General features: G+C 49.3%; 1 protein-coding gene across 1 annotated transcript in view; it reads right to left on the bottom strand.

Annotated features, from left to right (window-relative positions):
- The window catches only part of NPHS1 (NPHS1 adhesion molecule, nephrin), a 58578-nt gene that overhangs the window by 7947 nt on the left and 24837 nt on the right, over positions 1-25794 (bottom strand). Inside the window, exons 12-24 of the mRNA XM_048501640.1 lie at positions 23155-23279; positions 19793-19973; positions 19337-19466; positions 17932-18104; positions 16255-16395; positions 15396-15536; positions 15028-15149; positions 13254-13425; positions 12299-12455; positions 8361-8512; positions 8135-8246; positions 5969-6147; positions 4104-4212 (exon numbers count right to left, since the gene is read on the bottom strand). Of these exons, the coding sequence (XP_048357597.1) occupies positions 4104-4212; positions 5969-6147; positions 8135-8246; positions 8361-8512; positions 12299-12455; positions 13254-13425; positions 15028-15149; positions 15396-15536; positions 16255-16395; positions 17932-18104; positions 19337-19466; positions 19793-19973; positions 23155-23279 (1894 nt within the window). The remainder of the gene's footprint in view (positions 1-4103; positions 4213-5968; positions 6148-8134; positions 8247-8360; positions 8513-12298; positions 12456-13253; positions 13426-15027; positions 15150-15395; positions 15537-16254; positions 16396-17931; positions 18105-19336; positions 19467-19792; positions 19974-23154; positions 23280-25794) is intronic.

Below are 25794 nucleotides of genomic sequence, written 5' to 3'. Positions count from 1 at the left end.
CCCCCCCCACCCCCCCCCCCCCCCACCCCCCCCCCCCCCCACCCCCCCCCCCCCCCACCCCCCCCCCCCCCCACCCCCCCCCCCCCCCACCCCCCCCCCCCCCCACCCCCCCCCCCCCCCACCCCCCCCCCCCCCCACCCCCCCCCCCCCCCACCCCCCCCCCCCCCCACCCCCCCCCCCCCCCACCCCCCCCCCCCCCCACCCCCCCCCCCCCCCACCCCCCCCCCCCCCCACCCCCCCCCCCCCCCACCCCCCCCCCCCCCCACCCCCCCCCCCCCCCACCCCCCCCCCCCCCCACCCCCCCCCCCCCCCACCCCCCCCCCCCCCCACCCCCCCCCCCCCCCACCCCCCCCCCCCCCCACCCCCCCCCCCCCCCACCCCCCCCCCCCCCCACCCCCCCCCCCCCCCACCCCCCCCCCCCCCCACCCCCCCCCCCCCCCACCCCCCCCCCCCCCCACCCCCCCCCCCCCCCACCCCCCCCCCCCCCCACCCCCCCCCCCCCCCACCCCCCCCCCCCCCCACCCCCCCCCCCCCCCACCCCCCCCCCCCCCCACCCCCCCCCCCCCCCACCCCCCCCCCCCCCCACCCCCCCCCCCCCCCACCCCCCCCCCCCCCCACCCCCCCCCCCCCCCACCCCCCCCCCCCCCCACCCCCCCCCCCCCCCACCCCCCCCCCCCCCCACCCCCCCCCCCCCCCACCCCCCCCCCCCCCCACCCCCCCCCCCCCCCACCCCCGGCCAGGCCCCCCCCCCACCCCCCCCCGGGACGGGGCCCCCCCCCCCCTCGACCCCCCCCCCCCCCCCCCGCCCCCACCCCCCCCCCCCACCCCCCCCCCCCCCCACCCCCCCCCCCCCCCCCCCCCCCCCCCCCGCACCCCCCCCCCCCCCCACCCCCCTCCTCCTCCTCCTCCTCCTCCTCCTCCTCCTCCTTATTCTACAACTGGCCAGTAGTCCGGGAGTTAATGTCTGGTGAAGGGAACCTGCCTTCTATTTGCAGGGCTAACTTCCTTTGGCTGAGTCAAACCCAACAAAGCTGGCAGCTGCAGTAGCCAGACCAGGACACCCCAGGTTTGCCAGCCTCCAGGCGGATCTCCTTCAATGATTGGTTTCCAGAGTACATAATTCAGTCTCTCTGGAGAAACTTGGAGAAATTTGGAGAATGGACTCTACAGCAATATACTCCTTTCAAGTTCCGCCCCCTTGCCTAAACCCAGCCCTCCCTAAGCTCCAACCCCAGCCCTCCAGAAATTTCCCAACCTTGGAACGTACCCAGAACAAGCAGGATGGAGCTGCAAACTCTGGGTTTTGCGCCCCCCTTGTGGGGGGCGCAAAAACTGCAGGTTCGTTTGTGGGATTTTTTTGTATTTTCAGTGTTTTTCCATTTGTGGCCTGCAAAGGGCTCAGTTTATAGGCTAGCACCACCAAAATTTCAGGGATTTTTTGGGAGACTCTCCTGATGATATCACCCAGGTTTGGTGAGGTTTGGTTTAGGGAGTCCAAAGTTATGGACTCCCAAAGGGAGTGTCCCCATCCCCCATTGTTTCCAATGGGAGCTAATAGGAGATGGGGCTACACCTTTGAGGGTCCATAACTTTGGACCCCCTGAACCAAACTTCAGACCTGGTGGAAAAAATCATTGTTTAGTCACAGTGGGAGAGGGTGGCCGCCCATGGGGGGCATCAAACTCAGGTTTTGCCCAGGGTTCCAGTTTGCCTAGGTACGCCACTGAAGTGGAGCCAGTCATATAACCAAGCCCTCGCTGGGAAAGAGACCAACCCAGGAGGCAAGATGTAGCTCAGCCAGGGCCTCAGGACATTTCTGGTTGGTGAAGGAGAAGAAGGGAGAACAAACCAGGGGATGGGGGGGCTCCACTAGTGGCCAGGGGAGACCGGCCAACCCTAGGGAACCCTAAAGAGGATCTGCAGCAGGTCAGGGAGAATGAAGTATCCCTGTTCAGTCAGTGTGGAAGAGCAAAGGATGCAGATAGGTGGAGGAGCAGGATGGTGCCAGGGTGACACCCTGCCCTCCTCCCACACCTCCCTGCAGGCTGGCTTCTGCCTTCCCCAGGGTCTGGGGAGGGCAGGAGGCAGCCTACAAGGAGGCAGGGGGGTGGCTCAGAGGTGGAGCCTGCCTGCCGCTGCAGTGCCCGTCCAAACCACCCCTGAGCCTCGTCCCCAAGCGCAGGGGGCATCTGGAGCAGGTGTTGTCCCTAGGTGCCATTTTACCCCAATACTCTGTTGCCACACCTCCCCTGAGGCTATGCATGTCCTCCACTGCATAGGAGATTATGGCAGACCAATGGCAATGCAGCCTTGACCAGGGGGACCATCCAGGGGCGTACATACAGAAAATAGCACCTACGGCAAGCACTGACATTGCACCCCCATCTGCTCTTTTCTGTACATATGCCCCTGCTGGAGGGCGCCAATTCCAAGTTAAAATCAGAGTAGGGGGACAGCTGCTCGTGGGGATTCCCGCTCTGCTGGCTGGCTCCTCTAAGAAAACATAAGCCCATAGCGCCAGGACCAGCCTTACCTTCTGCAGCATGCTGGGTGTCATGCCCCCAGAGAAGCTCTTATCATTTTCTTTATTAAGTTTCAGTTGTCCCTATGGCTACTATGGATTTAGTTCTTTTGAAAGGTGTTCTAAGGAAGGGAACTTTAGTTAGACCCTGTCCCTTGAAGAAATCCCCCTAGAGCCGTGGTGGCGAACCTTTGGCACTCCAGATGTTATGGACTACAATTCCCATCAGCCCTAATTGGCCATGGTGGCAGGGGCTGATGTGAATTGTAGTCCATAACATCTGAAGTGCCAAAGGTTCACCACCACTGCCCTAGAGGCAGTCTTCCTTTCATTACCCAGTAGTGCCCCTGTTTATTTAATGTAGTCTAAGGTGCCAGTGGATTTGGAAGGCTGCAATAACTCTTACGTCTATGGTGTATAGTCTAAAATGTACAGAGAGCATTAAGTCTAAAGTGTTACAAGAAAGTAGAATCCAGATAAAAGACGCTGAAAGAACCAAGAGGAAGACCAGACAAAGTGGAAAGAGTCAGGAAGGGATAAAAGTCTCAAGCTTCAAGTTGTTCCAGCCAAGAAAGTACTTTATTTTAGTCAGATCCTGGGAGGAGTTAAGGTCTCAATTCTTCTAGCAATAAACCTTTTTTTTTAACTGTTACACCTTGCTAGTGAGTCTCCCACTCTGTTCTGGCCGAGTACAGGGCACCTAAGGCTGTTTTACTTGGGGAACAGAACACTGGGCAAGCAGCGGCTGGGGCATCTGGCCCCAACAGGCCGGCCCTCTTCCTGCTCACTCCTCGGCCATTCACCTTTCTTGCTGGGAGATTTGGCCAGATCCAGAAACATGCATTTCATGCCCAATGAGGCAGCAGCTGCCAACCCCGAGCCCTTGCTTGCATATGTGTGTGGCAACCACAGGGTAGATTCCCCCAAGAGCCAGTAAATCAGACATTCTGACACTCACCGGTGACCAGCCTGACAGGCAGCTGCCAGCTTGAGAAAAGTAGAGGGCAGCAGCTGCCCTCAGGAAAAGTCCACTGGGGAGGAAGACTGCCTTGTGCTCCCTAGTCGCCTGTTTTGCCCTTTCTCCTCAGCACACGAGCTCCATGCACACTCAGAAAGGAGAACTTGAGAAGGGAGCCTAAACACACAACCACACAGAGAACGGCGAAGTGGAGGGCTGAAGTATCATGGCTGGCTTTTTACTGAGAGCAGCAGGAGGGGCTTAGCTGGGGGCCAGGCAAACGATAGCTCACCCCTCCCTCTCACAAGCCACAGCACCCGCATGTGGGCTTTAAGGCTCACGCCTTTCGGACAGATACAGCAAAACTCAGCATGCAAGGACACATACCAAGGGCGCAGTTGCATTGAGTGGGCAGGCAGGGGTGGCACCCGCCCTTCAAGTGGTGCCCAGGATATGTGCCATACGTACCCTACTTTAGATACGCCACTGGGAACATCACAGCCAAAATGCATGCTCTTTCCCTACTTCTTCTTGGAAGACCATCATTGCTCCAGAAGAAGAGTCCAGTCACAACCACTGTCCAGAAAAGGAGTCATCCCAGGGAGCTTGGGTCCCCACCCACACCTCCCCACACCTCCCACTACAGATAACAAAGCCAGTTTATTAGCTATGATACCTGGTCCATGAATGGGTGGAGTTTGGGGCGTTATGTCCAACGGCTTCTTCTCGAACTCTGGAAGGAAATTTGTTGAATAAGGACTGGATAGTAATCAAATTCTAGCATCATCAGACAAAGCACAAGGCAGAAGATAGTCTTGCTTATCAAAGCCAGGTTATACATGGAGACAACCTCCTAATTTTCCCAGGAAAGGCAATAGAAAATACAGAGATCTCTGCCAACATCTGCTGCATGAATTGTCTAGAGTCTTTCAGCAACATATTCCTTGAAACTATGGTTACCAACTTCTACAAGGTGGCAGGAGATCTCCTGGAATTACGACTGAGCTCTAGGCAAAACAGATCAGTTAACCTGGAGGAAATGGTGGCTTTGGACTTTGTGGCATTATACCTCATTGAAAACATTCCCCTCCCCCAAACCCCACCCTCTCCAGGCTCCATCACCCCCCCCCACACACACACACACACACACAAATATCCAGGTATTTTCCAACCCGAAGCTGGCAACCCTACTTGAAAGAAGTGTTGTGGCCCAGTTCGTCTGCAAAGTAGGCCGAACCTAATCCAGAGGATGATGCTCCAGCCTCTGCAACTGGCCAGAAGTCCAAGGGCCAAGGAAGGTTGTGCATCTCTCTTTCTCTCTCCCCTTGAAAGTTGAGTGAGGTTCAACCATTATCCAAAGAAGCTGCGGGGAACTTCCACCCTTCGAAAAAGGGAGTTTCTCAGGCCTCTTCCGCACGTCCAGAATAATGCACATTCAATCCACTTTTACAATTGTTTGGAAGTGGATTTTGCTATTCCGCACAGTAAAATCCAGCTTCCAAAGTGCATTGAAAGTGGATTGAAAGTGCATTGTTCTGGATGTGCGGAAGGGGCCTCAGAAGCGCATACCCTGGAAATATTGTTAAGGGGCTATTGGATTTGAATCTTGCTCTTCTATTACAGACCAACACACTAACTCATATGAAACTATCCCACCTCCTGGGCAAAAAAAACTAATGGTTACTGGGAGGGGCACTACTGGTACAAAATTATGTGGCCTGGAGCTATTTTGAAGGGCTTGGGAAAGGTGTCTTTGGGCAGGGAGGGTAGTTGTGGCACCTTTGCTCTAATCAAACATCTTTCATGAACACTTCTGTCAAGGAAGGGGAAGGAGGTCAGTCCCCATGGTAGCTGTTAGGGAATGCTCTGCTCAAATCACAGTTGCCCAGGGACCAAAGATATCTGCGTAAAAATCCTTTGGCACCAGACATTGGCTAGGAGGCCAAGGGTTGCTGAGCAGTCAGAAGGGGTTAACATTCTGTTTAAACAAGAACCCCTTCTTTATTTTCTTTCTTAAATATAGGATATAAACATACATGTATATAATACACACACACATATAAATATCCCACCTATCCTTGTGGTTCAAGGCCAGAGGCGGAGTGAGGGGAAACTGTGCCCAGGGCGAACACGCACGCCCTGCGCCCCTGCCGCTGCGTCACCCGACCCCACCACACCCCTGAACGCCACGCCCTTTCCACGCCCCCTCAATGGCCCATCCACACCTCTGCCGCTGCTCCGCCTGGGGTGTCGCCCCCCTCTTCCCATGGGCACTACGCCACTGCTCAAGGCAGTTCACAAATCATTTGAGCACAAATCACTCAAGTAGCAAGCAAGGTACAAATCTTTACAATTCAAACCACAGGGTGCCTCTTAAGGAAGTAAAATCACACTTTGTATACCTGATTCTCTGTGAGGATTCCCCTTCTAAAATCCTAAGCTGCCTTAGCACTCCTAAGCTTTTGTTTATACAGTGAGACGTTCCTTACCTGTGGTGGTAACAATGAGACTCATACCATCAGTAAAGTCACTTTCGCCAAGAGCATTGCGTGCGTGGATGGAGATGTTGTAGGGAGTGTTTGGATGGAGTCCCGTCAAGGTGAACGTGGGTGATTGTGGTGGGAAGACGTCTACCTCCAGAAAGCTGGGAGTACCTGGCTGGTGATACCTGAACGAAGACAAGAGGGAAGGTGGAATTATTGGGAAGGAACGTTCAAGGTCTATCCCTCAATTGCACACATCTAATTATTTATTTTATTTATTTATTTATTTATTGTTTAGATTTGTAGACCGCCCCATCCCCAAGGGGCTCTGGGCGGTGTACAACAACATCAACATATATCCAGTTTATAACAAAATAAACAATTATTACATGTACTAAAATCCATTAAAATCATTAAAACAGCGGTCAATACAATAATAACAGGCGTCCCATAACCCAATTTATTAAAAAGCCTCCCCAAAAGGAGGGAACGGCCGGACTCCTCCTTAGGAGGGTAATGTAGATGTAAACAAAAGAATGGTAAAAGTAAATGAGAAGAAGAGTTGGATTTATACCCTGCTTTTCCAAATTAGAAGAAGAGTTGGATGTATATCCTGCTTTTCTAAATCACAACGAGACTCAAAGCGGCTTACAACCTCCTTCCCTGTTTCTCCCCACAACAGACACCTTGTGAAATAGGTGAGGCCGAGAGAGTTCAGAGGGGATGGTGACTGACCCACAATCACCTAGCAGGCTTCATGCGTGGGATTGGGGAAAAGAATCTGGTTCATCGGATGAGAGTCTGCCACTCTTGTGTAGGAGTGGGGAACCAAACCCAGCTTTCCAGATTACAGTCCACCACTCTTAACTGCTACACCATGCTCTCAAGTCTCAGCCACTACACCACGGTGAATTATCATCAAGACTCCAGGAAAGAAGTTTATGCCAAAAATCAAGAAGTCCCAATTCAAATCTCTCTTGAGTTGTAAACACACTACGCTGCCTGGGGTCTTTCTGCCATGGCTTCACTTCTCCATCTGCAATGTGGGAATAATTATATTGACCTACTTGACAGGTTTTACGTGAAGGTTACAATTAGATGTGAGGGGTGCAGAGCACTTTGAGCATAGCGCTGAACAGATTTGAAGTACATTCAGCATTACTGACTGTGCTAAACTGATTTCGGGTTGCCAGGCTGTTAAACCATAGAGTTTGTAGAGATTCCTAGAGCTACCCTCTGTCAGGTTGTCGCCAGAAGTGACGTGATGGTACATATGACACTGCAAGGTTTTGGAGCAGCAGTGGCAATGGAAACTGGCAATGGGAGATTCCCTGCTCTGACTGGAAGAATCCACCATTTTTACAGGGTAGGTGTATACTACACCCTGGTGTACATACACCGACTGGAGGAATGGCAGGCTTAAACTGATTTTTCTAACTGCCCTGGACTACTTTTATCCGTCACGGATCCTGATAACTTTTCTGCATTGGTTCCAGGTGGAGAACCAAATGTAAGGGTCTGTTACTCCAGTCAATAACTGAGACTCAGGAAAGGTTCAAGAGCTTTATTGAACTGTGTCAGGACCTCAGCTGAAGAAAGCCAGAGCTGGAGGAATTAATTTCCAGGGGGCGCTAAGTAATATTTTTTTCTGGAAAGGGGGCGGTAGGCCAAATAAGTTTGGGAACCACTGCTGTAGGACCTAGCTCAGTTCCACAGGGCCTGAAAGGCTGAGCTGTTCTGCCTGGCCTACGGTTGAGAGCAGTGACAGTATTTTCCATCTCACGTTGGCCTCTCCTTTTCCAGTCCTTTTCAGGTTTTCAATTTTTTTCAGTTTTCAACTTTAAGCTTTTCTTGCTTGTGTTGTTTCTTGTTTGGTGTCTTTGTGTCGAAATGTATTTATAAGGTTGCCATTTTAGAAATTTTTTTAATACATCGTTTTAATTGTACATCTATGGCTGTTCACTGCTTTGAACCCGTTCGCAGAAAGAGCGGTAATAAAGAGTCAAATAAATACTATCAATATGTTATCTTGCAGCTTCCTATCTTGGAGCGGGGAATTCCAACTGCTCCCACCAAACCAGTTCCCAGAGCTCCATGGTCATGTCAGTTAAACTGGTCTGTGTCCAGTTAACGTTTGTACCAAGGAGGCGCCTTTTATCTGATGACGCCCACCTCACATGAAAGCTTTGCTTAAGTCCTCCATCAAAGCCAGGGGTCCATTCCAAAGCCAGCCAGTTGTGGGCCACAGCAACGACCTTTAGCCCTGTTGGGGGGTCAGGGCGGCCTGTGGAAGAAAAGAGGAGTCAAATGTCAATCATCATTAAATGGAATGGCTACTCTTCACCCCTCCAGTGCTGCACCAGTTGAATCCCCAGTCCAGGTCCCGCTGGTGACTTACCGATGCTAAGCAGCTGGATGTCAAATGCATCAGTGCCCATCACATTGCTGGCTGTGCAGGTGAAGAGGCCGTAGTCGTGAACAGAGCTCACATTGATGATGGTTAAAATGCTGGTGTGCACAGATGCTTTGTGTTCCGTGAGAACCGTGTACCTGAGTGAGAGGCACCAAAGAGTAAATCAGGAGATTCTGCCGGAAAAATGGGATCCTGGTGGTTATTTTTCCCCACAATCTGATTTCAAGGTCCTTCAAGCATGTGAGTGTGTGTGTCCTGCCCAGTGGCGTACTTAGGCAAACTGATGCCCTGGGCAAAACCTGAGTTTGATGCCCCCATGGGCGGAGCAGCCCAGCCGTGGCACTTACCCTTTCCAGACGGCCCCAGCAACCCAAGTTCACTGGAGGTGGAGCTCCCTGTCCTCCTGCTCTGCCTCTGGTGGCTTGTGGGCCACTGTACAGAGTGGGCGGGGCTTAGCCACACTTAGAAATCAGGCACCCCCACGTGACTGGAAATTTCTGTGCCTTGGGCAACTCCCCATTTTGCCCAATGGGCAGTACGCCACTGGTCCTGCCTTCCCATAAAAAAAACCTGCATGGGTCAAGGGGTGGAGATAGAGGATTCACAGTAAGATTCAAAAGTCTACTTTGGGAGATGGGTCGTAGAGAGCCATCGCAGTCCTACAAACAAAGATGGCCCTTTGAGATCCCTCCTCTAGCCATGTCAGGCCACAACCAACAACCCCCAGGAGCATTTAGGGGGTAGGGGCAGGCACATAAACATCATGCTGGCTCGCTGACATCACTTCTGGTGAAAACTGGAAGTGGAATTATGGGAAGCTCTAGGACTCTGGAAAAACTCCTAGAACACTCTATGGTGGACAATGAACTGGATTGAGCAGGAAACCTCGCAACCCTACCTTCACACCAGAGGGATCATATGAAAAGGAGGTTTCAAAGACTTGCCCAGCTCTGTGGGGCCCCAGGATTACCAGAGATCCCAGAATGTTGCTCCCCTAGCCCCACTTACTTGGCTTTCTAAAAGAACTTGCAGTGATTATTTGTTAACCTCATACTTGCTTCAAGGAAGGGAAGACAGCATGGTGCAGCCCAATATCATCAGATCTCGGAAGCTGAGCAAGGTTCAGTACTTTAAAGGGAAACCTCCAAGGAAGACTCTACAGAGGAAGGTGGCAACAAACCACCTCTGCTTAGCCACTTGCCTAGAAAGCCTCTTGCTGGGGTTGCCATAAGTCGGCTGCGACTTGACGGCACTTTACGCACACACATAATTGTTACAATTCTAGCTGTTCCTAAGGAACAGTCATGTGGGGTCCACTGCACTTCTAAATAACATGCATTGAGCATACATTCCCTTCAGGTTTGATTCTAAGTTACGCACATGTTTCCCCCTCTTTGGCAACCACCCCGCTTTCAGATCAGAGAATCCCCATGATTTCAAAAGCCTGTTAAATGGCAACTTTTCCTCTCCCTTTAAGAACATAAGAACATAAGAACTAGCCTGCTGGATCAGACCAGAGTCCATTTAGTCCAGCACTCTGCTACTCGCAGTGGCCCACCAGGTGCCTTTGGGAGCTCACGTGCAGGAGGTGAAAGCAATGCTGCTGCTGCTCCTGAGCACCTGGTCTGCTAAGGCATTTGCAATCTGAGATCAAGGAGGATCAAGATTGGTAGCCTTTGCAGGAAAAGTGAAGGAGTTCAGCATGCATTTGGTTTTCCTCAGGTTTTCTCGCTCCTCACTGCCTTCCCCCGCCCACACCACAGCAATTCCTTCCTCTCTTTGAGCCACCTTTTCAGAGAGAGGGCTTCCTTTTTTTTTTTTCATTCTGAAGCTACAGACTTAGTTGACAAGAAATCGACACAAGAAATCAACACAATCTAGCAAACTAACGCTAGGCCAAAGAAAACAGGGGGGAAAGATGGCAGAAGGCTGCACAGGAAGAATGAGGAAGCAGAGAATGGGCAAAATGGCAGACCAAGTCAACCAGGGGCACTTGGCAGCGGGAAAATCCCTGTGTAAACAAAAACCCCGCAGGAAAACCCTACTGTGAAGCAAAAAGTCATGGGGTAAGCAGTGCATGCATAAATTGCCTTTTTTATTAATTAGGACTTTGTCGCAAGATGGAGACCCCCAACCCAGGCTAATCTGGGACAAGACAGATCAGATTAGAACTCTGCTCCTTAAACCATCCAGAGATATTGAAAGATTTTAAACAGCTTGGGAGAAAATTAAAAAAATGTAAATACTGGGCCATGCTATTCATCACATTGTTATTCCCACTGCTTGTGAAGAGGTCTCAGGTATGTAGGGTTCCTTCACCCCTTTTTATCTTCACAGTAACCCCGTAATGTAACTAAGGATGAGAGAGAGTGATTGGCACAAAGTCACCCACTGAATTTCATAGCTAAGTAGGCATTTGAATCCCTGAAGTGGGGCATTTGCAAAGGAGAACTGGAAGGCAGGGAGGAGATAAGCACATTCGCCCAATTATTCTCCCTATGAATTCTAAACAAACATTGGAGGAGAAACACAGTATCAGCAACCCTACCCTCAGAACATGTTATTCTGCTATGAAAAGCCCTAGAAGCAGCAAACAGGAGAAAGGGTGTTTTACGGGTTAAAAGTGCCATCCGCTCTAATTAAACATTACAAATTAAAAACACATTATGAATGTGCAATTTAGTGTTCAAGCTCCTTTTCTGGTTGATACATCCTTCATCCAATTTGTAGGTGACGGCTGACATTTAGTTATAATAAATGAGATGCATTCATTAGATGCATCTATACCTAATTCTCATCTGACACCCCCATTCTGTTTTGAAAAGGTGGTGATGTGAATTATATACAAGTCTCTCCGTCTCAACCACAATTGATCGGGATTCAGATGCACGCCAGACCAGATACCCAAATCTAATTGGCTTGGACCATAACCCAAATAAAATCTGAAAAATAGAATAGAAGAAGAAGAGGAGTTTGGATTTATATCCCCCCCTTTCTCTCCTGCAGGAGACTCAAAGGGGTATATAATCTCCTTGCCCTTCCCCCCTCACAACAAACACCCTGTGAGGTAGGTGGGGCTGAGAGAGCTCCAAGAAGCTGTGACTAGCCCAAGGTCACCCAGCTGGCATGTGTGGGAGTGCACAGGCTAATGTGAATTCCCCATATAAGCCTCCACAGCTCAGGCGGCAGAACTGGGAATCAAACCTGGTTCCCCAGATTAGATACACGAGCTCTTAACCTCCTACACCACTGCTGCTCCTAATAGCTGGATTCCCCACCACTGCTGCCAAGTTCTTTTGCTTTGGTTTCCCTAAAATAAAACCAAAGTTTGGCATTTCAAACCATCAAAAATTAAATGGATGCATGCCTCCTGCAGTTGAAGAAGAAGAAGAAGAAGAAGAAGAAGAAGAAGAAGAAGAAGAAGAAGAAGAAGAAGAAGAAGAAGAAGAAGAAGAAGAAGAAGAAGAAGAAGAAGAAGAAGAAGAAGAAGAAGAAGAAGAAGAAGAAGAAGAAGAAGAAGAAGAAGAAGAAGAAGAAGAAGAAGAAGCAGCAGCAGCAGCAGCAGCAGCAGCAGCAGCAGCAGCAGGAGGAGGAGGAGGAGGAGGAGGAGGAGGAGGAGCTTGAATTTGTAACCCACCTTTCTCTCCTGTAAGGAGACTCAAGGTGGCTTGCATACTCCTTTCTCTTCTTCTCCCCACAACAGACACCTTGTGAGGTAGTTGGGGCTGAGAGAGTTCTGAGAGGACTGTCCCAGGTCACCCAGCAGGAATGTAGGAGTGGGGAAACAACCCCAGTTCTCCAGATTAGAGTCCACCTGCTCTTTATCACTACACCATGCTGGCTTGTCAACTGGCAGATAGTTGGGACATATGGGTGCAGCTAAGCCTCTCCGTTCAGGTATATCTTCAGACAAGAACTTTCACCTGGAGTTCTGAAGATCAAGGGCAACCCCTTTCTTTGCCCAACTGAATTCCACTGGGGGAACACCTTGGGCATGGCACAGGAGACAGGCATCACTTATTCCATCTCCTGAAGCCCCCACTTTTCTCTGTCCAGGGCTCTTCATGATCTCTGGCGGAACTGGGGGGAAGTGAAACAGGAAGATGAAAACAGAACAAAAAAAGTCAACATCATCAGAACTTCTACGGCTGTCATGCAAGCAGAACTAGGAGGCAGACTAACCAACAAGCCCGGCAAATTGTGGGAGAGCTGCCAGAATTTCAGCTCCACATTCATAAATGATGAAACCATGGCAGGATTCTCAGATTTCAGCAGAGCGATGCGGTACGGCCTGACCTTAGCTGGGGTCCCGCACCCAAGCTTCTGACAAGACCAAAAGATGCTTATGCATGGAGTGTGGAGAGGTCCTCAAAGGGCTTCCCAGCTGCAGAGCAGGTGCTATGGCCTTTTGCATGGATGAAGCTGGAGAGGACTTTCAGCTCACACGATGGAAGCCCCATCCGAGGAAAAGGAATATCAGTTGGATGTTGGGTGATTACAGAGCTGGAAGACAAGGCTTTAGAATGCACCTGTTGGGTGTCAGAATCTCCTTGAACCAAACAACTGAAACAGTTGTGATGAACAATGATTTCTTTATTGTAGGTCAGATAAATCCTGTACACGGTCCAAGACGCCTCTGGCTTGCTCAGCCGAGCTGTCTTGATCATAATCACCCAGACAGCCCTTTCCCCGCTCCCATACAGTTTCTCAGCGGTACTACTAAGAACCAATATTTGGCCTTCACTAAGAGCAGGAGAGATAAGCGGAGACTGAGAGCAGCAGCAAAATAGTTTCACACAGCAAAGTCACACCAGACAGAAATCCCATCCCCCAACATTGGGGAGGATATATCAAGTGGTATGTTAGCAGGGCACTTACATTGTACAACCAAGCGGGCGCTGCTCCGTGCTGCAGGGGAAATGCCGTTGTCTACTTGGCACTCATAGAGTCCAGCGTGAGCTCTCTTTGCCTCCTGGATATGCAGCCGCCCCACCAGCCCTTCGGACAGCAGTTCGATGCCCATCTCTTCCAGGCTACGCTCCAGCTCACCCTGGGCAAGGGGCAGAGGTTGGAATAGATCAGTGCCAGTGTGATGCAGTGAGTGGTCAGGGTGGGGAAACCAAGGCTAGGAACCCGGCTCAGACAGGAAGCTCCTGGGTGATATCAGATCAAATGTCTCCATGGAACCTGCTCAATAGAGTTTTTCGTGAGGATACAATGAGAAGTGGAGAATCCTTCATGTCACTGTGGGTTTTTTGAAGAAAGGTTGAGAGTAAAACATAGCAACAATAAAGATCAGAGGCAGAGCTTCATGTTACTGGAAGTGAAGGACTTCGTATTGTCTCTTAGCCACAGACTTCAGAGGAAGGGGACTACAGAGAGAAGAAGAAGAGTTTGAATTTACCCCCCCCACACACACACACACACACACACACACTTTTCTCTCCTGTAAGAAGACTCGAAGGGTCTTACAAACTCCTCTCCTTTCCTCTCCCCACCACAGACACCTTGTGAGGTAGGTGGGGCGGAGAGAGTCCTGAAAGAACTGTGACTAGCCCAAGGTCACCCAGCAGGGATGCAGGATTGGGGGAACAAAATCTGGTTCATCAGATAAGACTCTGCCGCTCATGGGGAGGAGTGGGGGGGATCAAACCCAGTTCTCCAGATCAGAATCCACCTGCTTTTAACCACTACACCACACTGGCTCTCGGAGAGGTCAGAGAGGTCAGGACTCTGAACATCCTTCCTTTCTACTGCTCTGCTTTGATGTGTAGATTGCTACTCTCAAGAATCGTCCTTCCCTCCAGCTGATGCCTTCTCTCTCTACTCTTCTCCATCTTGGCACTGTGAGGCCAAAAGGTCTGGCAACTATCATCATTTCTTTTCCTTTACAGTTCATCATTTAGAAGTCACAAGCCCGCTTATTGGAAGAAATAATGACATGAGTAAAATACTAAAGCAAGAACGAATAGCCACAATAGCAAACAAAACAGGTCCAAATCAAAGCACGATATAAAGAAGAGACAGGAGCAGCTCAGAGTTACTTCTGATTACCCTGCCATCTTAACAGGAAGTTCATCCTAGCTGGTTGGACTCGCTTATAATCCTGTCTGTATCCTGTCTAGAATTGAGACCCTTACAATAAAAGGACTCATTAGTTTTGCAAAGATTAAGAAGCTCTGTATCTTCGGGGGTTTTTAGCAGAACACACGAATCGGATAGAGACTGTACTGTGTTGTGCGCCTTGAGCACTCCACCAACCTAACATTCCTTCACACGTGGTCTGCAATGCTTTCTGTGGGAAGCATGGCAGCACTTTTCCCTCCAGCCACTAGAGGTCAGCAAAGGACACAGGTTAGGCAACCATTGACAAGATGGAAGTCTAGGTGATGAGCAGCCAAGGGAATGCTGTTGAAGGAAGCACTCACCATCTAACACCAGAAGGAACAGACTAAGAAGTGAACCAGGCATCTTATGTTGACAAGGTCCTTGAAGTGATCTTGGAACCAGTGGTGGGATCCAAAAATTTTAGTAACAGGTTCCCATGGTGGTGGGACTCAAACTGTGGCATAGCGCCAATGGGGCGGGGCGGGGCGGGGCACGACGGGGGCATGGTCGGGCATTCCAGGGGCAGGGCATTCCAGAGTCTTACCAGCCATCTCCATTTGAACATGCCCACAGGTGTGGGATTGGCATCAGCTTGACACACAATCTCAGCTGTGCCCCCCAGATCCACAGTAGTTGGGTCTCCAATGCTGCGGATGGATGGTGCATCTATTTGGAAGAGAAGGTTTGTAACACATGAGAACAATGCTAGGAAAGTTGACAAGAAGACCCTGATTCAACATCCGCCCCAACAGCACGGAGAATTTTTAATATAACCCAGCCTGCAGGGATTAGGGATTGTAGCATCAAGAAAAAGCTAAAACAGAATATGCCGCGCTACAGTTGGCTAGGGTTGAGAAAGACAAACCAAGCTTATCAGTTCCCTGGCCCACACAGACAAAAGAGTTGGCTCACACTGGACGTCCAGCAAGATGGCTGTCTCGCTGTGGCCTTCGGAGTTCTCACAGTAAACAGAGTACAGGCCGGAGTCGGTTCGTATCACTTTTGAGATCTCCAGAGATCCACCGTCCCGCAAGTGATACCGTGGGGAACCCTCTAAAGCAGACAGAAAAGATTTAATAGAACTTGGTGTTTGTTACTGATGTCAGCAGCCATCGCAACAAATTAATCTTCAGAACAGGTCATGAGTGCAAAAGTCATGTGCCCCACACGTTCCCATGATTAAAGTTTCCTTGCTGTCAAGGGCGCCATTGGCAATAGGCTGTCCTGCAAACTAGCACCACACCGATTCTCTTTTTAACTTATCCATTTATTTTATGAGTTTATATCCCACTTGCTTGAGAAAATATTTCCACTGCAGCTCACAATATGCATTAAAACAATAAAAACCAGAAGCATAGACATCAACCAAAGCAACAATAATGATCATTAAGAGCAGTTTCAATTGTCCAAATAAAGACTAAAAACAAAAGGGCGGAAATAAAATAATATTTCAAGGCCAGGTGAAACAAATAACTAAAGTGAAATACTTATTTCCCCCTTTTACCTTCACCTCCAGAACTCTCCCTGTGCCAAATTTTTGACTGGAAGCTCACTGGGGCAGGGACCTCTCTTTTGGTGGTTACTCAGTCAATGGACAAGAATAGTGCTAACACTATTATCCTAAGAAATGGAATAATTGTGTACATTCTATCCAGCCCATGAACCCAGCTATCCAGCCCCTGAACCCAGCCCATGCAAGCTTAACCAAGGTTCGGTCTTAAGGACCTCCTCCATTTAGGCTTTTTTGTCCCAGCAATCTTGTGGAACTCACCTGTGAGAAGTACCTCTCCAAGGAAGCTCCAACGGTAGGTGATCTCAGGAGGGCTGGCAGAGACCATCAGAGGCAGCTGGATAACTTCATACTCTGCAGCTTGCACTATGTGAGGCTGGTTGATAGAGAATTCTGGAGGAACTATGACAACCAGAGGACTTTTACTTAAGAAGAGTAGAAGTCTATCTTGTCCACCATGTCATTTCCTATGCTGTGTAGCCCAGTGGCTCCAGAAAGCTCACAGGCAGAGAACACAAAGGTCCGAGTCTCCTCTTCTTTCTACACTCTGTAACTAGCATTCAGAAGTTTACTATATCTAAAATCTCAAAGTTCCCCTTAATTATCAAGGCTGATGAACTCCAGTGATAGTGAGTTCCATCAATTAAGTATGCACTGCGTGAGCAAAGTTATTTTCCAGGCTATAGTCTGTCACAGAAAAACATGTTAGTAGGGTTGTATATTCCTCCGCCAAGAACTCAACATGTCCACTTTCTTTGCTGTAGAAGGCTCTACCCAGTTCCTAGTGTTTACCTAGCCTTGCTTCCCCACCCCCCACCCCCATCAGTTTGAAAGTTTGGTAACAGTTGTTCAATGAATTCTAAATGCTCTTGTGTCAAAGTGCCATGCTCAATAATGCACAAAATAATGGTTTTGACAAAGACAGCACATAAAAATGAATGATAATTCTCATGTTTGTTTGGGACTATATTGTAATGCGGAATTTTCATTCGGGACTATTTTCTAATGTGGAATTTTCATTCGGGACTATTTTCTAATGTGGAATTTTCGTTTGGGACTATATTGCAATGCGGAATTTTCATTCGGGACTATAACCTAATGTGGAATTTTCATTTGGGACTATATTGTAATGCGGAATTTTCATTTGGGACTATATTGTAATGCGGAATTTTCATTTGGGACTATATTGTAATGCGGAATTTTCATTCGGGACTATATTGTAATGCAGAATTTTCGTTGGGGACTATATTCTAATGCGGAATTTTCATTCAGGACTATATTCTAATGTGAAATTTTCACTTGGGACTATATTCTAATCCGGAATTTTCATTCGGGACTATATTCTAATGCTGAATTTTCATTCGGGGCTATATTATAATGCAGAATTTTCGTTTGGGACTATATTCTAATGCGGAATTTTCATTCGGGACTATTTTCTAATGTGGAATTTTTGTTTGGGACTATATTCTAATGCAGAATTTTCATTCGGGACTATATTCTAAGGTGGAATTTTCACTCAGGACTATATTCTAATGCAGAATTTTCATTCGGGACTATATTATAATGCAGAATTTTTGTTTGGCACTATATTCTAAGGTGGAATTTTCACTCAGGACTATATTCTAATGTGAAATTTTCATTCAGGAATTTTCTCGACCACTGCACCTCAACTGACCATAACTAGCATCTTTTTCTGAGACAGAGCAAAGGATGTCCAAGAGTATTTCAAAGAGCTGAGATTGCAATTAGAGAGCACCTCTCCATTAATTCTCCTTTTCTTACATCTTCCGGAAAACAAGCTTGACTAAAGTTCCAGGGCAATAATTAACCAAAGTGTCAATCCAATTAACCAACTGGCTTGTTAGAAACAGAGATCAATCAGGTTCTTGATGCTCATGACTGCAACCCCTCCCACCTACGGATAACCTCAGTACTTACATAGGATATTGAACTGGTAAAAGGCATTTACGCCTTCAGAGAGAACTGAGCTGTAGGCGTGGCATTCCACCCTCTTCCCATGCTCTGCAACGAAAGCCACCAGAGTCACTTGGCCTGAAGTGGAGAAGCCTCCATACTCTGCCTTCTTCTGCCCAAGGTCAACTGCATTCAACCTGAGAGACAGACCTTATCGTGGTCAGCAACAGTATTATTAGTGTTAGCAGTGGTGTATTTGCCTAGGGACAGGGGGTACCCTCTGTCCCCGGGCGCTACTGATCTGGTCACGTGGGGGTGCAAAATCACCCCCCCACACACATGACCAGAAAGACAGTAAGGACTTCCTGCTGCCTTGTCATCTTCTGGTGCCCTCGGCCTCGCCTATGTCATTATTGACATGGGTGGGGCCAAAGAAGCCAGAGGACCCCCTCAAACCTTACCCCCGGCTGCCAGATTCCCCCAAGATCACCCCCTCCCAGCTGCCAGCTCGGACCTTGCAGCAGGAAGGGGGAAGGGTGAGGGGGCGGGGACCCACCCCAGGCATGGGGGGCACCCAGAAAACAGATGTCTCCAGGCGCCATTTTCCCCTGGTATGCCGGAGTGTTAGCATTTCCACAGCATTTATTCAAGCATTTCACCATCCATGTTCACGTTGCTTTCCTTCCAATAATTCTATAAGGTAGGCCAACACTGCCACCGTCATATCACAAGTGGAGGGTGAGGCTCAGACAGAGTTACTCACCTCTCCTCCATAAGTTTATCAGCCTCGTTTTAAAGCCATCTATAACAGCAGCCATCACTACATTCAGTGGTCGTGAGTCCAACAAGTTAATTGTATGTTTGTGAATGAAATACTGTCTTATCTCCACCTCAGGTCACCCAACAAGTTTGTGGGAAAGCTAAATGTGCGAAATGTGCTCATTGTCTTGCACCCACTACCCTGTGAGCTCTCAAATAGAAAGCTGGGCCTAGAAACGGACCTTTAGCCACTCCCAAACTATCAGAATAATGCAAGGAATGAGGAAAAGGCTGACGTCCCCATCTAACCTAGCGTTGCCAGCTCTAGGTTAGGAAATACCTGGAGATTTGCAGGGGGAAGGAAAAGTCCGGGGAGGGCCAGGTTTGGGGAGGAGAGGAACTTTAGTGGGGTATAATACCATTGGAGTCCACCCTCCAATGCTGCCATTTTCACCAAAGGAATTGAACTCGGTCATGTGGAGATCAACTGTAATAGCAGGAGATCTTTAGGTGCCACCTGGAGATTGGCCACCCTATCTGGCACTCATATTTTTAGGCTGTCCCAGACAAAGGTAGGCAAGAGTTTATGAAGAAGGACTGAGAAACAGAACTGAAGCTACCGAAGATGAGGTTTGGGGGGCAGCGAGGTTGGGGAGTTTGCCCATCTTACTTCTTTCCATCTTTGAGCCACGTGAGTTTGGCAGGAGGGTTGCTGCTGCCCGACCGACAGGTAAGCTTCACCGTCTGGTTACACCTGACTTCTTTGCTTGTCGTAGTGATTGTTACCTGCAGCGGTGGGACTGTGGGAAGAAAGGGAGGTCAGGAAGGCTGCTCAGATCTGTGTTTTGGCTCTGCTACCAGCTCTGTTTTGGCTCTGCTAACAGCTAGGAGCCAGCATGGTGTAATGGTTAATCTGGAGAACTGGGTTTGATTCCCTGCTCTGCCACTTGAGCTGTGGAGGCTTATCTGGGGAACTAGATTAGCTTGGGCACTCCAATACACGCAACCCAGAGCTAAACCCAGAGCTAAACAGACCATTCATCTGACACCATGCGCAGCAGTGTCGTACAAACCCGCACAAGCATAGGGAGCATACTTGTGTGCGTCTCTGCATGCTGAGACTTACATTGGACGTGCAGACGAGTAGGGGCAGTGAGGGGAGGCTGGGTCCTGGAGGGACTGGAGGCGTTGCAACGGTAGGTGGCCTTGTTATCGCTGGGAGTCGTGGTCAGGAGCAACTCCTTGGAAACAATATTTCCTGACAGACCTGCAGGCACCACTATCCCATCTCTCACCAGCTTGGTCTCCTGGGAAAACAATCGAGACTACAGTGAAGCGGCCACTTGCTCCAAATAGACTTGGAACTAGGAAATCAACAGAAGGGTGGCATGATTTTGATCTCGACACAAGTTTTCTTTGCCAATCACGTACGCTTTCATGTAGAAGGGAGCTCATATCTGGTTCCTCTACAGCACAGGTGTCAAACTCGCGGCCCTCCAGATGTTATGGACTACAGTTCCCATCATCCCCTGCCAGCATCATGCTGGGAACTATAGTCCATAATATCTGGAGGGCCGCGAGTTTGACACCTATGCTCTACAGATAACATAAGGTTCTGCTGGTATCTTTGATACCGTGTTTCCCCGAAAATAAGACAGTGTCTTATATTAATTTTTGCTCCCAAAGATGCACTATGTCTTATTTTCAGGGGATGTCTTATTTTTCTGTGTTCTGTTCGTCGGGCATGCTTCCAAACAAAAACTTTGCTACGTCTTACTTTCGGGGGATGCCTTATATTTCGCACTTCAGCAAAACTTCTACCACGTCTTATTTTCAGGGGATGTCTTATATTCGAGGAAACAGGGTAGCTAATTAAAACAGTTACTGGAATACTATATTTATTGCCTTTAATAGAGGTTAAGAGTTAAATTTGGCCTTCTAATCTTGCTCCAAAAAAAAATGAGCACATATCAGATGTATTTTAGATGCACCTGTTTGATTATCTAATCAACAGCTAAGAACCAGTCATTTATCTAGATGAGGATCGCATGTTTAAGTTAGACAACATTTAGCATAAGATAAGATTGCATGGATAAGATTGCATGGATGTCATAAGCAAATCAGATTTCTTTGAAGTGAACTCTCAGAAGAGATTATGTGAGATTTCAGGTTGTATGTGTTGTTTGGGATTACAGAAAAATGCCTAAAAGAAATTTAAGACAATAATATGAAATCTGGTGTGGTTCAATTTTTCCTTATTCTAATATCGTTGAGAAACGTTAGGAGATTTGGTATTCTGGGCACTTATTCTCAGTGTAACGATAGAGTTAATTTTCACATGTTTGTATTTTCTAATGCCTTGTCTAATAAACAGAATTATTTCTTCTTTCAATAAAAGACAGCAGCTCTCTGAAGGTTTTCTGCCTGGTTTCCTGGTGATAGTTCAAAAAAACAGAACTCACAATTAATTCATTTGTATTATCAAAAAACTAAAGGTTGCAAACCATCTTTAATCTGAGGTATCTGGGGTGAATCGTTTAAAGAACAATTCTGGGAAAGCTAATTAATTTGAATTCTCTATTTGGATGCGAAAACGTATTATCTCATTACAGAAGGGTGGGGCTGGAGAGATGAAAAGCTTGTTTCCTTTATCTATAACCACAAACAGGGATACTCAAAACGCTCGCCTGTTCAGCTCACATCCAATCACAGACAGCGAGCCAGTTTTCCAACAGGCTATTCATGCATAATGCACCGACCCACTGGTGGCTGTTGGCAGGCTGCTTCACCTGTTCCTTAGAGGTGATTCTGTGGCTCACTATAGACCAGTAGTGGTGAACTTTTGGCACTCCAGATGTTATGGACTACAATTCCCATCATCCCCTGCCAGCATGGCAAATTGGCAGGGGCTGATGGGAATTGTAGTCCATAACATCTGGAGTGCCAAAGGTTTGCATGTCTCAGAAAAAAAGATGTTAGTGGGATTATATATTCCTCCACCACAGAACTCAACATGCCGGACCTTCTTTGTTGTAGAATGCTCTGCCTGGGTCCTGACAAAGGCGTAGCTCCAAGGGGACGGGGGGTTGTGCAACGCACCAGGCATGTGCATTCCAGGGGCATTCCAGGGGCATTCAAAATGGTGCGGGGCATTCTGGGGCGGGGTGGGATGGGGGCAAGGACCAGTGCACTGGCCGCTTTTCCCCCTTGCTCCGCCTCTGGGTCCTGGTGCCTAACTAGCCCTGCTCTTCCCCCTCCCCTCCCCTCCACTTGAAAGTTTAAAAGTAAAAATAAATGTTGGCATTCTGTTTAATTATACCACATTATACAGCATTGGCACCCAATTCAGTTGCACACCTGTACTCCCAGCTGGCTCACCCCACGTAAAAATGAATGATAATTCTGATATTCGTTCAGGACTATATTCTAATGAGGAAGCATACAGCTTTCTCGACTGCTGCGCCTCAACTGGCTCTACTAACATCTTTTTCTGAGACAGAGTAGAGTAGATCATCTGCATGCAGAAGGTTCTGAGATTCAATCCTCGGCATCTCCAATTCAGGATCAGGTAGGAGGCGATGTGAAAGACCTCTCTACCTGACACCCTGGAGAGCAGCTGCCAGTCTGAGCAGGCAATACCAGTCTTGATGGACCAAAGGTTTGTGTGTTCTTAAGCACAATCTCACATGGCCCCCTGAGGTTCTACTTCCCTCCCATCTTTGACTCGCCACTGCTCTGTTCAGCAGACAGGCTGTTGTTTAAACAGACAGTGAAATCAGCCACAGAACGTATAAACTGGTCATCAAGTTCTTGGCAAAACTCAGTAACCGTCTCATTGTGTTGGTTGTCTCAAAGCAGCTGCCCAGCAGATATTGACTTCAGGGAGCTCCTTTCCTCTTTGCAAACAAATTCCCAGCAACAGTCCCTTGCTGAGAACAGGCACCGGACATTCAGGTTTGCTCACAGGATCAGACCACATGACTCTGAGGCAGAAATGGCACCTGGGGGTATGACCGGCTCCCCATGCTGCCACCCCCACCTGACTCCCCCCATGCTCCTCCCTTGCCCCACTTACAGGAGCCAGCAGGGATTGGGAGAGGGCGGGGCTTGGGGACGGTTCGGTTGCTCTGGTGGTAGACCAGCTCCTGCCCTCCCTGGCCTCTCTGGGGGGCGGGAGCCAAGCCCGGGGGGAGCCGCCAGGCACCAGCTGGGTCACCTTGCCACAGGAGAGGTCAGGCACAGGGACCCAGACAATGCCCCCATGACAAAACGGGGTGTGCCCAGGGACATGGGATACCTCATGTCCCCATTAGCAGTACGCCAGTGCTCTGAGGATATGATCAGATTCCCCAGTACGTAATTCAAAGAGAAGGGGATCTGGATTGAAACCACAGCATTGAAAAAGAGGGGGGTGGACTGCTCCCCCTGCTTTGTGCTTCCCGGTCAAATTCAGAAGGGATTCTAAAGGAAGGGGAGATGCTCAGCTACCTTGAACCAGTCGAGGCGCGGCAAAGGATTTCCACCACTGGCAAAACAAATTAGCTTGACTTGGGCACCGACTCGGAACTGCACATCTTGAGGAGGCACGTCGATCCAGATCTTCTGGGGTGGATCTGAAGAAAAAATGAACAATAAGGAAAAGGAGGGGGGGAAATCTGAGTCCGGGGGGGGCGGAAATCAAAGAAGACGACAACCTGTGTGGGCCTCTACGGTCCCATTCTCAGTCCATGACGTTGACTCAACATAGGACAGGAGGATCCAGCAGGACCTTGAATCTATCAAAACTATTCATGTCTGAAACTGCTTCGTGAAAGCTATAAAGTCGCTGTCCACCAACACAGAATATACCAACCAGCTATACAGGAGTATAGCTACCTAAAACGGTACTTGGGGCAAGCACTGAAATTGTGCACACACACACACCCCCCCCCCCAGCGCAGCCTCCACAGTCTTTCCTGGGGCAGTGGTGTCCAGGGGGAGGGAGGAGTTAACTAAAAGGCTGGCCTGACTCCTGAGAGTTCCTTTTAGTTAAGTCTGAGTCCTTTTAGTGAAGTTCAGGCCAGAGATGTTTGGGTGGGGATTATGCAGAGGTGGGATCCAGCAGGTTCTCACAGGTTCCCGAGAGCAGGCTACTAATTATTTGTGTGTGCCGAGAGGGGGTTACTAATTGGTGATTTTGCCACGTGATTTCTGCCTTAGTTACGCCCCTCCTCTCAGCAGTAGCACGCAGAACTTGAAGCAGTCTAGCAGGAGGTGCACCAGCGTGTGTGGCAGCCTGTGCCTGCGTGCATTTGCTTCCCGCCTAAGAACCGGCGCAGCGGCTGTGTCCTTGCCACAGCCCCACCCAGGAATGCCCAGCCACGCCCCCATCATGCCCTGCCCAGCCCCATTGGCGCTACGCCACAGTTTGAATCCCACCACCATGGGAACCTGTTACTAAAATTTTTGGATCCCACCACTGGGATTATGCCCTTGTTACGCCCCTGCAACTATATTCCAAATAACAGTAGCAATGAGGCCTTACTGTTTGATAGTCAATAAAACTGAATATGGGGAAAGTCTGCATTGTCAACATTAAACCTTAAGGAAAAGGGGAACTCTGAAGAGGGCAAGAGCTGCAGCACTGCTGTTAAATTCTGTTGAAGAGATGTGTATAGTTGAGAGATCTTTAGGGCGGGTCTGTTGGTGTCTGTTGAGATTACCATTTAGCAAGTATAAGAGATTTGACTTGTGTCTATTCTGACTGGCAGCAGCTGTCCAGGCTCTTCTATGGTGGCCTGTCACCTCACCAACTATCCTAGCGTTAGGTCTCAGATCATGGATCAATAAATTGCGTTAGGTCTCAGATCATGGATCAATAAATTGATCATTGATCAGAACTGTTTATTGGAAGCCAACAAAGCACCCAGCTTGTAAAAGCCAGTTCAGCCGAACCCGGCTTTTGCTACCCCCTTTATTCAGAAATAATCCCCCCTCCCATTTTCCCAAAGAATGTGAGAAAGAGAATGTGAGAAAGCATTACTGTGGAGCTGCGGTGCCCCAAGGTCGGCGACAGATAGAGATAAAGCCACCTGGCCTCCTGCTCCCACAGAGCAACTGAAACATCCCGATTCCCATGGGAGGAGAAGTTGTCAGAGGTAAGCCTGGTTAACTACAAAGTGTGTGAAGCCATAAAGACCAAATCAAAGGGAAAGTGTCTAATTACAGTAATAGTAACATATAGCAGGCTAGTTACATATATCTTGCAGCAGTTACACTGAAGCAGGAATGCATCTCAATCCACTTGATACAATCACTGAGATGCACCCCTGACACCTAGCTACTTAACTGGGGATGTCAGGGATCGAACTTGGGACCAGGGGTATAATAATCAGGTAGCAGGGCAGCAACCAGGGTGCTCCCAGTCAACTGGCACCCAGGATAGGAGCCCTGACTTGCCCTACCCTCATTATGCCCTTCCCTGGCCTTGTCCCTTCCCCCAGTCTCCTACCGGCCACTTGCCTCGTTGTCTTTTGTCTCCACTTGCAACCCCCCACCCAGACTTAACTAAGGTCGTTTCCCCACTTACCTGGGTGAGTGGTTGCTGAGCGCTACTCCCAGTGTGCGTCATTTCTGGCGTGCTCCCGGGCTTCCCCATCAAAAGGCAATCCACCATTTCGAGGAGCGCCAGGAATGACACGTGCTGAGGGGGCGCGACAGCGTCAGGGCAGCTGCGTTGTCGCTGCCCCTGTAGTGGGGAGTGCCAGGGACCCCGCGCTACTTGGGGAGAGTAGCGCGCAGCAGCAGGTAAGTGGGGAAACGACCTAAAAGGACTTGGCTTGGCTCCTGAGGAGTCCTCAGGAGCCAAGCCAAGTCCTTTTAGTTAACTACCCCCTGGCCTCCACTGCCCCAGGAAGGGCCGTGGAAGCTGTGCTGGGGCAGCAGAGTTTGGGCAGGGGGAGCAATGTCAATTCTTGCCCCAGCTGCCATTTTAGGTAGCTGCCTGGGATGTTCTGCACGCAAAGCAAATGCTCCACCAATGGGCCAAAGCCCTTGGGAAGAAGGCATGAACCTGCCTTCTATTGAGTCAGACAATTAGCCTATGAAGGTCAATACTGTCTACTTTGACTGGCAATAGCTCTCCGGGGT

Source organism: Sphaerodactylus townsendi, linkage group LG06 (assembly GCF_021028975.2).
Source record: "Sphaerodactylus townsendi isolate TG3544 linkage group LG06, MPM_Stown_v2.3, whole genome shotgun sequence".
Classification (NCBI taxonomy): Eukaryota; Metazoa; Chordata; class Lepidosauria; order Squamata; family Sphaerodactylidae; genus Sphaerodactylus; species Sphaerodactylus townsendi.
The sequence above is the reverse complement of the archived record's forward strand: the minus strand, read 5'-3'. Positions and strand labels throughout refer to the sequence as shown.